Below are 13135 nucleotides of genomic sequence, written 5' to 3'. Positions count from 1 at the left end.
ACGTGAGAAAAGAGAAAAGAGATGATACACTGGAATAGATGGAGGCTCATTATGAAGCAGCTCACAGTCACAGTCCATCACCTCCCCTAATCTTTCCATTTAAAAAGTGAGGCACACAGAATATTTTTGCCCACAGCTGCTTATTAAGTCCAGATGGTGGTGGGTGGTGGGGAGCTGGCTGACACCCATACCAACTACTGCAGCCCGATGTTGCTAGAAACATTTCGTGTAACAAAGCCAATGTAACAGAGCTAAACGCTCGGCTCTGCAGATACAGAGTCATATGTTTAATGGATCCTCTGAGCAGCATGTACGCACACTCCAAGAGGATTAGGAAATAGTACAACAAGAACTGCTCGTCCGCGGTGCCCTCGGCTGTCCGCCTCACACTTTATCTACAGTCTCCCTGAAGTCCAGTGAAGGGTTTTAGCAATAAAGCACAGGCTATGCGCCCTTTAGGGGAATTAAAGAAAGCTAAGGACGTTCTCACCGAGGGGGTCGACGCCAGGCTTGCCGGGGACAGGTCTGAACTGTGGGGGTCCGCTTGGTCCTGGGGTATTGGACTCCTGAGACATCGGGGTCCCTGGCTTCATACCTGGAGTGCTGGATTTCTCTCTCTTTTGGGGGAGAGTGGAACAGGAAAAAGAATGTTTTCAATCTGGGAGGACTTAGTAATAAAGGACAGAAGGAAAGAGACAGTGAGGAAGAAGGATGGGAAATAAAACACAAGATGACATTAAGAAAGACCAAGAGTGGACGGGACCATTGTGGGATGGGAGCATCCAACAAAATAACGTAGAGACAAACTATCAACCATGAAGAGAAAAGCTGACTAAAATGCACCCTACAGTAAATTAATATATTAATGGGGTTTCTTGCTTCACCTTGTCTCCATTTGAGATAAAACATTGTGTCTGTCTACCTGTGGGGGCTCTTTGCCACGGGACGGGGAGGTGGCACTGCTGGATGAGGCCAGGGAGGTGGGACTGGCCTGCGGGGGACCCTCTTTACGGGACGGGGGCATTTTGTCCAAACCATTTTCCCGGGATGAGTAGGACTGCACACTGCGGGGCGACGATGGATCCTGAGTTTGAAAACACAGAAGTTAGAAGTCATATCTTTCCCGACTTCAAACAGACACATTTCTATGTTTTCCAAAAAAGCCAGGAAACAAAATAACAAAACCAATTTCTCTCGCTGTAATTCTTCTGCCAGTTCATAAGGTGAAAAATGTTTGGCTGACATGCTTTCCAGTGTAAATGACGTCCTCATCCTTTGCCCCATTGAGTAGGTAAAGTCAAATCGGTAAAGACGCGTCTTTTGCATTCACACCTTGCGAAACAAAGAATTTATTTTGGGCTTTTGAAGATAAAAGACGACCCGCGGGTTGAACAATCGCTGTGAAATCTTTGGTCATTGCTTCAATGGAGGTCCTACACCGAACGGTCGGAGCCTGCCATTGTAATGGCCTCGTAACCCAATTAAGCCTCACTGCTAGATATTTGAAGCGACTCATAAAACATCTGTGGCAGCAGAAGTCTTGTAAGATGTGTAAGATATATGACCCAACATGATAGATGCACAGATTTTATCTGTGTTATTTTTAGTGGAAACTAATTGCTTACATAAACTTGGAAGATCTACTTCTGCTGCTATTGTTTGTTTAATTCATTTTAAACTAACACAACATTTTTAAAAGCCGATATAAGCTCACCGCCTTGCTTTGATGCTTATTCTTTTATTTGCATAATTTTAAGATAAAGAATAAATGTGCTGACTGTTTTTTTTTGTTAATCTTTGCTGTAAATAAATTATTTTATTCCACTTTTTCATAACTTGAAGAAAAAAACCCACCTCTAATCAAGAGGCTTTTTAAAATGAGGACAGCTTGAACCACAGTGGCGTTTGTGTACCTATGTATTTTATAGCTCTCTGCTGCTAAATGAGGACAGGTGGAGGTGAAGGAGGGTGGAGAGGGATTAGTATAATTACTATTCACGTGTTCCTGCTGGGTATGTTTACATGATGTATGCAGATGAAAGCGGTCAAGTGAGGCAAACAGAGGCCAGCGGCCGCCTACTAACCTCATCTACTACCAAATTATCATCACTCTTATCCGCATCGCTGCCCTGAAAGAGAAAGAAGGTGAGATGAGACACTCCCGCTCTGCGGTCTGATGTATGCAGATTACATGTAGAAATATACAACACACAAAGTCACACGCAAACAAGTTTCTCTGTGTGTAGTTTATTGCATTTGGAAAATTTTTGATTAATACCCGGTGAAGGTGAAGTTCAGTAAACGTGGACAATAAACGATAGAAATGTAATTAATTAGAGATTCTTAACTCGGACATGTGAAATCCTCTCAGGAACAGGCTTGTGTTTTTATTTTAGGTCTTGAACACGTTGATAATTCTGAACTTCGGGATAAGAGGAGGCATTTATCTCTCACTAAAACAAATCCTCTCAAGGTCTGATATATCTGATCTCTCACAATTACTCCAGCAGCAAAGTAAGCACAGCAGAAAGTGAAACTATTTCAATTACTTTGGAAGAAAGAGCAGCTTTAAAAAGTCTGCTGGCCTCTCGCTACGCAGACACCACCAGTCTTATCTGACGAGGCAGAGTTGGATGGAACTTTCTTACAGTTGCTCAAACATTTAAGAGCGCTATGAAAACGTCCTCACATAGTCTGTCATGAACTCCTTCTCATCAGCTTTCCTCTTCTTGCCGTTGCTGAGGTAGTCTGCTGGGCGACCCTTATCCCCATTGGACAGAGAGCTCTGCGGAGAGGAGGGAGAGAGGGCAGAGAGGATGGAATTGAGACAGAGAGGCAGGGAGCGAGGGGGAGGTGTGTGCGGGGAGGTGCAAAGAAGAGGAGGAGATGAAGGTAAGAAGGACAGAGCAGTGGAGAAATATTCGTGAGGGCGCGAAGGAAGAGGGTGATAATGAGGTGAGAGGGACTGCATAAATCATGTCAGGCTCATAAGCTGCAGAGATGAATGTGAAAGAATATCAGGCTGCATCGATTGGCCGGCTCAGTGAGGAGAAGAAAGAATCTTTCAAGTTTTCTTGAAGGCAGCAGAAAAGAGTGCCGAGTGGTCAAAGCATGATTTGGCACTGATACCATTTTTTTTAACCCAGCCAGATAAATATTTTATAGCGCTGGCATAAAAATTGTTATCATAGTGGTTCCTCTATAGCCGACAGTAACTCTGCGCTAAAAGCTACGTTACTGTTGTTAAATGAGAACGAGAAGAGCTGTAAAAACATGTCGCCTTTGTGCTCACATGCAAGAAGGAAATGTTTACTTATGCCGACATACTGGAAAATGTGTCTGCAGGCAAATAATGCGCAACAGTAAAAGAAATTGTAAATAAAGAAAAAAACATCCATTATAACATCAACAAATAATATATAAGCGACTGCGTAGTAAATTGTACTCACTGGTCCTGCTTCACGATCTGTTCATTCCATGCAGAAGCACATCCAGTCAGAGGACAGCAGGACGGACAGACACACACATAAAGATACACAAACGTCAGACTACATGCCATCACTATACATCACGCTGCAGCTGATGACTCAGTGGGAAAATATCCCTGAGGGGTGTTGCGATCAGCAGCGCTCCGGTGCCCTGCCAAAATTCCAAAGCAAAAGGCGATCATTGGAGCTCATAGAGCGCATTCTGATGTTTGCTCTGCTGCTAACCCAGCGAGGTGTAATCCAGCTCGTCTCTCGGGCACGAACTCATCTGGACTTTCACGTGTTTTCCTTTGAACAAATTGAAACAAGAAGTGCGCTGCCGCTGTACCTCGGTGATGCTCGGCAGCGGCGGCGGCGGCGGCGGCGGCTGCCTCGAGGTGAGCTCTCTCATCCTTGGCAGCGAGCTGGGCACCCAAAGCGCCAGACAAGGCCAGGAGGCCGGACCCGCTGCTGAGGGCCAGGCTGGGGTGGGGCAGTCCTGATGGGTGTGGGCCCACTGGCAAACCCTGGGCGTGCTGGGAAAGGTGCTGAGCTTGAAGCTGCTGCTATAACGAGAAATACAAAGAAACAGAAAAAGAGGAGACAGAAATATCTGGGTGACTTACAAGCGCAAGCTTACTTCACAGGAATTGATCGAGAGGAAGAGAAGAGGAAGGAAAAGAAGGGAACTAATTGCTGCGATGTGCACGAGAGGAGGCATGTTAAGGTCGAGGGAGTGGCTCTTTAATATGGGAAGCTTTGCAGTCGAATTGAAAGGGATGGGAAGTAATTTTAAAGCAAGGCCAAATTTTCCATGAATTTAATTTGCATCTGAATTCCAAACAAACTACCTGGGACATCATTTAAATTTATGACTTTTGGGCCTTTTTTAGGTGGTTGTCAGACACCATAAATAGTCAAAAATAGTCTTTTTTTACAAAACAAAAATAAAAAATCAACATATTTTAGAGCTGGCCAATGAATATTCTTACTAAAAGGAAAAGAACAGAAAGAAAAATAAAAATGCTGGAGTATAAGGTACACACGCTATGAGGCAGAGGGGGGAGCCCACGTACCCCTATCGAAGCATTTAGCTCCCCCATGGTCACCTGTTTGGCGCGTTCCATGGCCTGGACCACCTGTTGTTGGTGCTGTGGAACAAATCAAGGTGTCAGTAAGGGCAGGTAGATGGACATTTAGTCTGTTTTTCCCCCAACAGTGAACTCATAACAAGTATAATTTATAGCATTTGTGGTTTGATTTTAGTGGCTGAAGAAAATGAATGTGCTCTGTCCATCTGCAGCTCTGTGTGTGACAGTGATGAATGTGTATGTATGTGCACACCTCCTGTGTGCGTCGATCTCACGCAGGAGAGAAAAGAAAGAGGACTGAATGTGACACATCGTGTGTGTGTGTGTGTGTGTCCCACCTCCTGTGACAGGAAGGGGATGAGCTGAGCACAGATCACGTTCAACCGCTTGGCAATCTCCGTCTAAAAGAGAAAAAAAGGTACTGTCACTTTGATGAATAAACACACACACAAACACTCGCACAGCCAAGATTCAGCATGAACACAAAGAACACGCACACCCTCGTGAAGGTTACACACACAGGCGCACGCACACAGTGTGGCTGTGGCCTGTTTCTCCCAGGGCCAGTGTGGTAAATATTTCAGCTGCTTACATCTGGTCCATGCAAATGGAAACTCTGCCAGAGAGTTTGGCTAAAATATTCATGGACAGCATCTGCTGTGGCCACAGCCAGCCCACACATCGTGTGTGTCTCTGTGGATACACGCCCAACTCACCATCTTGTGTGTGTGCATGTGTTCCTGGTGTGTCCTTGCATGTCTGTTTGTCTGTGTGTGTGTTTGCATTTTGCATGCTTGAGTGTGTGTGTGTGTGTGTTTCCTGCTGGGGGTCAGTGATTCTTGCTGTGGGTGTGTGTCTGTCTCGATCTGCTCTACTACACAGCCAACAGCAAACTCTTCCTCCACGCCCCCCCACCCCCACCCCCACTCACCGCCATTTCTCTTTCCCTTTTTCCTTCCATCCCACTCCATTTATCGCTCTTTCCATCCATCTATTCCTCGTTTCATTCCTCCCTCCCTAATATTAGCACAGTAATCAGTGTTACAAGCTCCGCCATGTAACGTCTAACGCACACACGCGTGTGCACGCACGCACGCACGCAAAATCATGTTTAGCGGCAGGCCCAACAAGGCCGTTAGGGCCAGTAATGATATGCATGCAGAGATCATGACAACATCATTATGGCCACAGGCTGTTTATCTTGTTGACAGCTAGACCCTGTTCTGTGTGGATGTGTGCTCGCATGTGTGAGAATCCATGTGAGTGTGTTTGTGTGCATAGCCACACTCACCCCACCCCATTCTCTCTCTTAAGTGATTTATTGATGCTGGACTGAACTTCCACCCTTCCTTTTTCTTGCTCTTCCTCTCTCATGCTCTTTCTCTCATTCCTCTTGCTTGCCCACCTCTCTCCCTCCCTCTACTCTCCATTTGTCAGCCAGCCAGAGTGCCCCCCTCTACTCCTGCCCTTCTCCCCTCCATCCTCTGAATCCATCACCCCCCACCCCAAGGGAGACACAATGATTTCTTGTTAGAGAGCTCCAACTACTAAATGACATCTTCAGGAGGGAGAGAGAGAGAGAAGGAGCGAACACGAGCAATCGAGAGAAAGAGGATAAAGAGGGGAGGACAAAATGAGAGAGGGGAAATGAAAAGAGGAGGCAGAGGAAGGAGAGGAGGAGGAGGAGGAGGAGGAAAAGGGCAGATTGGGTTGAGGAAATGACAGCCAATGAACGAAGGATGTAGGAGGGAGAAGAGAAATAGAAAGAAGAACAGAAGGAAGGCGGAGGAGGAAAATCGAGATTGGGAAGTGGTGGTGGTGTCGTGTGCATGTGTGTGTGTATGTGAGGTGGGAGTGGGGTGGGGGACAGCAGCATGTCAAAAGCAAAGCGATTGAGATGGCGAAATGAACGAAGAGAAGGAAAGAGAGCAGACAGCAGGAAGGCAGTGACCTGATTTAAAGTGAAATTCAGCATGGACTGTATGTCTAGAAGGAGACAGAGGTGGAGACGAGTGCACGGAAAATAGGGAGATAAAGAGAAAGAGAAATCAATCAAAAGGAAGAGCGACAGAGATGGTGAAGAAATGGAGATTAAGCGCGGGGAGCATTAAAAAGATACAGTAAGACATAAATTGAAGGGAAAAGATAAAAAAAAAAAAAAGGAAGATGGGATGGAGAAGTAGGGCGACAGTGAGAGAATTGAAAGGACAGAGGGAGGGAATAGCAGACGGGGATTTATGATGGGCAAGAGGGAAGGGCAGAGTATTCTCATCTGTCTGTGGTGGAGAAATGAATTCTGTTTGTGGATCCTATTAACACCTCCACAGCATAACACCGCTCTACAAGTCCGTCACAATTGACATAACAGCAGCAGAGACGGGAGATTTTCCTTAAAAAATAATTCTCACAGTTTTCGAGCTGATTGAGGGCAAAGGAAGGCAGAAGTGATAATACAAGAGAAAGATGCAAAGCTTCGAGATGGGGGTGGGGGTGCAGAAAGAGAGAGAATCCTGACTCACCTGTTTGTGCATTTCAATGTTAAGGCCGTAGGACATTTCGTAATACTGAAACAAAGGAGAATATCGGTTAATAGACATGAACGTACATAGAGAATAAGAGACTGTGAAACACAGCGGTAACACAGGATGTACAATGAAATCATCTCCCATGGATACACTGTAGGAAACAAGTCATCCGCTGAAAGATAAAACACGGACATTAACATAAAATAAACCCAGTTTATATTTTTCGGCAACTCTCATTAAACCAATAAGGCTGTGATAAAACAGCCCAACAAATACACTGCTGCAAACTAGGCTGCTAAGTCAAAAGTATTGAAAGTCTTGGCATTTTCACAGGATCAATAGACTTTAAGCCTAATTCAATAACATATAAAAAGTATATTTCTGTCTCACCTGAAAAACAAATATTCTCTAGACAAGGAGTGTATACCCAAGAAGAATACCTATTTTCTTACACAAAAGAATTGAGACAAATCAACTCTCCCGGACCACTCGCAACCTTTTCCTTTGCTCCCAGTTTCCCGACGTTAGGCCAAGCATGAGCACTCTGAAGTGCCCGCATGTCCCTAAAAGCTCATCGCTGCTAATTTCACCTTGAATCTGCTGAAAGTCAATGGCAATAAAATGACCCTGAGGCGTGTTTCGGAAGCCAGAAACCCAAAGCGGGGGAGGGAAATTGTCACCGGGCAGAGGAAGGTGGCAGACGATTGCAATAATCATGTCTAATATGAGCTATTTGACCCTGGCTTTTACCCGAAAGTACAAGGAGCTGCAAGGAATGCACGAGGTGTTGAATGCCAGAGAGAGAGAGAGAGAGAGACAGGTAAGGATCTCTCTCTTTCACTCAGTCTCCCCTCTTCTCTTTCAGAGATGGACCGAAAGGGAGAACATTTTAAAGTCAGATGCCTTGAAAAGTGGCAGGCTGACATTTGCTTTTCAGCGTGGCTGGTTGTGGAGAGATGAGATTGGCAGTTGGACAGCCAGAACAGGCTGGCAGGATGGGAGTGGAGATGGCAGGGGTCCTCTCTCTCCAGACATCTTTCCTGGCAGTTAGCGCACATGTGTGTGTTTGTGTGTGTGTCTGTGCAGGTGTATGTGTTTTTTAGCACAAGTCTCAAAGTGTGTAGGCGTGTGCATCTATGTGCTTTGTGTGCATGCTTTACTGTGAGTGTGTGTTTTCAAGGCGCGTGTGCACGTTCCCCTGTGTGTGTGTGTGTGTGTGTGTGTGTGTGTGTGTGTGTGTGTGTGTGTGTGTGTGTGTGTGTGTGTGTGTGTGTGTTTGCCTGTAAGCCTCCATAAAAGACGCCTTTCCTGGCAGCTGGCAGCTCTGCTTGGCAATTGCTTTGCCAAGTTTCGTCTGTTGCTAAGCAACATCCAAACTCCCCCAAATCATCAGCCAGCAAAGAGACCTGGCCTGTGCTTGATGCCAGCTACCCCCTCCTCCCCATTGCTAAAACTTCAATCCCCCTCCCTGCTTCAAGCCCCCCGCTCTGTGCCAAGATTGCCACATAGCTCTTTTTTGGCACAGCGGGTTCTGGGCAGCCTACACTCTGTAAGCTGTGGTTGTTTATGGCTCTGATCACAGGTAAATCAAGGCTGGAGGTTTGCAGACTAAAAAAACAGCAAAAAAAGAGAAGAAGACAAAGAGTTTTGGCCTTCCCTTTATCTGGAAAAAGATCTGCTGATCATGTATCCTTCACAATCAGTCGTACCTCTAAGTAGCACGGAGGTAGAGGGACCACTTTTACGCTTTGTTACTCTTGTTGTCATGCCCAGATTTACAGATATTTTCTGCTATTCAAATCACAGCCTTGCATCAGCTTCTATAACTTTCTCTCATTTTTGTGATGAGATGCAAATGTTTCAGACTTGGTGGAATATCTGCAATGACTGGGCACATTACGCAGCAGCACCAGAACAGACAGACCAGAAGTGATCAATCAGAGCTGTGCTGGTGAGACGTCTAACGCTCTGAGTAACGCCAGTTTTGGCGATCATTTTCAGCTCCAATCAATGAACAAAAAAGATCCCAACAGAGTCGAAATAAACCACCTTAAATTCACATTCAAGACAATTTTAAGACATTCATCACTTCTGCCAATCTGTTTCCTCCTTCGAGGAATATAAAGTATTTCTAATAAAGAGTTTTCTTATTGGAGAAAATAAACCACATTTTTATTTTTCTCTAAACACAAACGTACCAGTACTTTCCCATCGAAAAAAAAAAACTGTTAAAATTTGGGTTTATTTTGTAGTTCGCTAATATGTGTTTGTGTGTGCATGTGTGGTCTTGTGTGTGGTTTTTGCTGGGTGTTGTTTGGCAGCTGTTAGCAGATGAAAGGGATTCAGGGGACTTGGCTCTGCACTTGTTGTGAGTAAATGTGGAAAGATGTGTGTGTGTGTGTGTGTGTGTGTGTGTGTGTGTGTGTGTGTGTGTGTGTGTGTCTCACCATAACATAGTGTCTCTGGATTTCAGTCTTCTCTGTAGCCAGTTTCTCACACTCCAGTTTCAAACTGCAACACAGAGAAGAATGGAAACAATATAGGCTGGCCATTTTGATTTGTATCACACGCCAAAATAAAAAATACACAGTGTAATTAGCAACATGACAACAAATTATTCCCTACTCATTCTCTTCCCCCTACCCCTCCTGTTTCCATCATTCACTGGGGAGGAGGGAGCAGGGTGACCGGGATGCTGACAGCCCATTATCACCTCAGAGCAGAGCAGAAATAGACAAAGTCACGCTCGGGGCCTGAAATTCAGCCAAGACTGCAGGCAGGAAGGCACATCCGAGGTGTCTCTCCCTCGTTCTCTTTTTCAGTCTATCCATGTGTCATCCATTCATCCTCATTTTGTTGCTTTCCCATTTGCCAGCCAGCCTGTTTGTCTTTGGATCTGACCGTCCCCTGCTTCAATTTGAACTGCAAACTTTGCCAAGTTTGACTGAAGTTGAAGTTTCTGTTTCAAGTGGGTCAAGTGTGGCAGTTCTGTTTCACTTGTCTGTGCGTGTGTTCGGGACGTGACCTGTGTCTGTCTGTGAGCGTCTCGGGATGCTGCTTACTCCGAGGCCTGGCGTGGAGTCTAATGCAATCAAACACAAAAATGTATCTGAGGTGATAGCAGCCAAACACAGCTCCCATGTGTCCTATATTTCTGTCTGTCCTCTTCGTCTGCTCATCTCTCCTCACACCCAAACTGGTCCCTGATGTCTCCTAAATTTGGATGATGTCAGTTGCTAGACTTGCGCGCACACACACACACACACACACACACACACACACACACACACCATTTCTAAATGCGCTCAGGTCCGAGCAAACAAACACCTTCCTTGTTACCTCTGCAGCGCTCTCTTCATCTCCCGCACACAGAAATACACTGACCTCAACCCCCCACCCCCAACACCCACACCCTCCCTCCAAACAGACCTAGTACATTTTGGGCCTGAGGCAGTTTACGCCAACTTGTTTGCGGGCAGCAGATAGATTGATTGGGGGGGGTTGCGGTGAGGTGGGACATTAAAGGTGGGTGCTGCGGGAAAGAGTGTGCGGAGGTGGTGTCGGTGGTGATGTGGGGGTCGTTTGGCGGAGGAAAATTAGAATATGATTAATACCGCAACATTACCCCCAGCCGCAACAGGTAATAACAGCCCCATCCGCTCCCTTTCTCCAGTGCAGCGTGCACACACACACATAATTGACTCATTTATCATTGCCAGTCAGTTGAGGAGAAGAGGGACGAGGGAGGAGATGGAGAGAAGCAGGACGCAGAGTGAGAGAGGAAGGTGGTGGTGACTGAGGAGGAGGGAGGGTAGTGAGGATTAACCTCACCACCCCCACCCCGCCACCCTATAGATTTTATTACACTGGAATTGCCTCTCGGCAGAAGTCACTCACAGCTGGGCTGGGAACTAATGCAACTCCGTATGTGTGTGTGTGTGTGTGTGTGTGTTTGCATGGCTTCCAGTGTGTTAATCATGAAAAACTGGGAATATACTTACAGAATAGCTGTGAACACAAACACACAGAAACTGTCCACCGGCTCAGAGCTAATCAAGCGATTCTCTATATAAATAAATACAACACAATCATGAAACAACGGCCATAATGCAACACTTTCACCATTTTCCAAAAAAAAAAACAACACACAATCACAATAAACTGAAAGGACAAAAAATAGGGAATGCCATGTGAAATCATTCATGAGTGGTCTGATTTGCATTTCCCCTGCGCAGTTACCCATTTCTCCTGAGTGTTTCTCCTGAAAAGTGCAAAACGAAAAAATAAATGATGATGAAATAATGATAATGATAATAAAAAAATGACTCACTTTTTAACCAATTATCATCAACACATTGTTATGTATTGTTTCCCACTTTCTTTTGCTTCGTTTAATAAAGCTGATAACGTCCATCAGAACGCGTGCCTCCTTACTTATTTTAGAGAATTCACAACCGACAACTAAAAGACAATCACTAAATCACCACATTCACTAAATCAGCAAATGAGCAACAGTTAGTCATCCTATGAACCACTAAAGTGCAAACACCTCCATACCCCCGATCTACAAAATAATAAAAGAAAAACAAACATCCATGTAGCCACAAAGTCTTGCAATGCTGCTGAGCAATTTATGGAGCGCTGTGCCAAAAACAAACGTATGCACATATACACGCCTACACCCAAACAGCGTGCAGATGGACAGCTCTTGTGCTTACAAGAAAGACCCCAAGGTCGTACTCAGAAAGCAATAACCATTCCCCAGAAAATGGACTTCAAGGATTGGAATTACTGCGCGAGTGTGTGTTGTCATGATGGGACTGTGGGAGCATAAAAGAGTTGGAGCGGGAGAAGAAAATGAGGGAGAGAGGGGAGGAGAGCGGTGAGCAGGAAGTAGGTATTTCATGTCGAAATGATTGCCTGTAATAATTAGTCTTTGGCTCAGCACCATTTACTGCGAGGGAGGGAGAGATGGTTTCCGAGGATGGAGAGAAAGCAAGATTGAGCGAGCGAACAAGAGAAAAAAGCAAGAAGAAAAAAGAAATGGCGTGTGTGTGTCTGTGCGCACACGTGTGTGCCTGTGTGGCATGGTGGGCTCGGTTCCTCCAATTTTTCACTGGCGGTGACAGGAGATAAGATGATCAGCCGAATGCGCTACAAATCTGCAGCCTGCCAGCCTTCAGACAGCTCTGTCAGTGCTGCCCTGCTACTGAGCACACACACACACACACACACAGACTCACACACAAATGCTCTTTACGCACGCACACAAGGAAACGCGCAAACTAACCACATAAAGCATGGGAGAAAATGGTGATGTGTGTGAGAACACACTAAACCAGCATATTAACCGAATACACTGCATGTGTCAGGCGCACGGAAACATAACGGACACGTGAGCACAGACTGTACATACACCCACACACGTGCACACGTAGCTGCTAAATAAACACAGCGAGGAACACACACACACTCTAATGAGAGCCTACAGACAGTAAAGCATCTAATTCTGCACTTGGAGAAGAAATGTGCCGACTGCTTTTTAAGTCGCCGTGTTTTAAAATTGGGCTTGTGGGTATTATAAAAATGTCAACGCTTTCCTCCCTAGCATTTGTTTTTCTAAACAATACTTTTCCTTTTCCTTCATTGATTTTTTTATGCTAAAGGAACAAAGGTATTTTCATATTTTCCCTCAATAACACGCTTGTCCATTGCTCCTGCTTACTTGAGGATTTTTTTTTCAGCTAAGGGGACAAGAGGAGCATTTTATTTTTCTTATGAGTGATCAGATTTGCAGAAATGGGATCTCTGTAAGCTAGTTGATGAATGATGGTAAATGATGAAACAGTAATTGCCAAATTATTTGTTCTTTTCCTGTGATAACAGATATTTTTTTCTGCACACGTTGGGCAAGTGTCGCTAAAGACCATCAAAATATTGACAAAATATTAATTTCTTCCTTCCACAAGCCAGTTATAGGTGTGGTCGAAAAATCTTCTCCCCAGAGGTGAAGAGAGGAGCGTGTGAAATGAGGCAGGACTAGATTTACATT

The 13135-nt window shown here is 45.1% G+C and overlaps 1 protein-coding gene across 6 annotated transcripts in view; it reads right to left on the bottom strand.

Annotated features, from left to right (window-relative positions):
• Positions 1-13135, bottom strand: part of tle2a (TLE family member 2, transcriptional corepressor a) — a 35096-nt gene that overhangs the window by 5231 nt on the left and 16730 nt on the right. Inside the window, exons 3-12 of one of the 6 annotated variants that reach the window (XM_012920184.2) lie at positions 9531-9594; positions 7078-7122; positions 4897-4959; positions 4514-4618; positions 3817-4033; positions 3450-3466; positions 2690-2785; positions 2085-2129; positions 923-1084; positions 491-617 (exon numbers count right to left, since the gene is read on the bottom strand). In XM_012920184.2, coding sequence (XP_012775638.1) covers positions 491-617; positions 923-1084; positions 2085-2129; positions 2690-2785; positions 3450-3466; positions 3817-4033; positions 4514-4618; positions 4897-4959; positions 7078-7122; positions 9531-9594 — 941 coding nt within the window. The remainder of the gene's footprint in view (positions 1-490; positions 618-922; positions 1085-2084; positions 2130-2689; positions 2786-3449; positions 3467-3816; positions 4034-4513; positions 4619-4896; positions 4960-7077; positions 7123-9530; positions 9595-13135) is intronic. The other 5 variants (XM_076880017.1, XM_012920186.2, XM_012920185.2 and 2 more) reach the window with 5 other exon arrangements.

The sequence above is a fragment of the Maylandia zebra genome, linkage group LG23 (genome assembly GCF_041146795.1).
Source record: "Maylandia zebra isolate NMK-2024a linkage group LG23, Mzebra_GT3a, whole genome shotgun sequence".
Lineage (NCBI taxonomy): Eukaryota > Metazoa > Chordata > Actinopteri > Cichliformes > Cichlidae > Maylandia > Maylandia zebra.
This window is presented reverse-complemented; position numbering and strand designations above follow the sequence as displayed.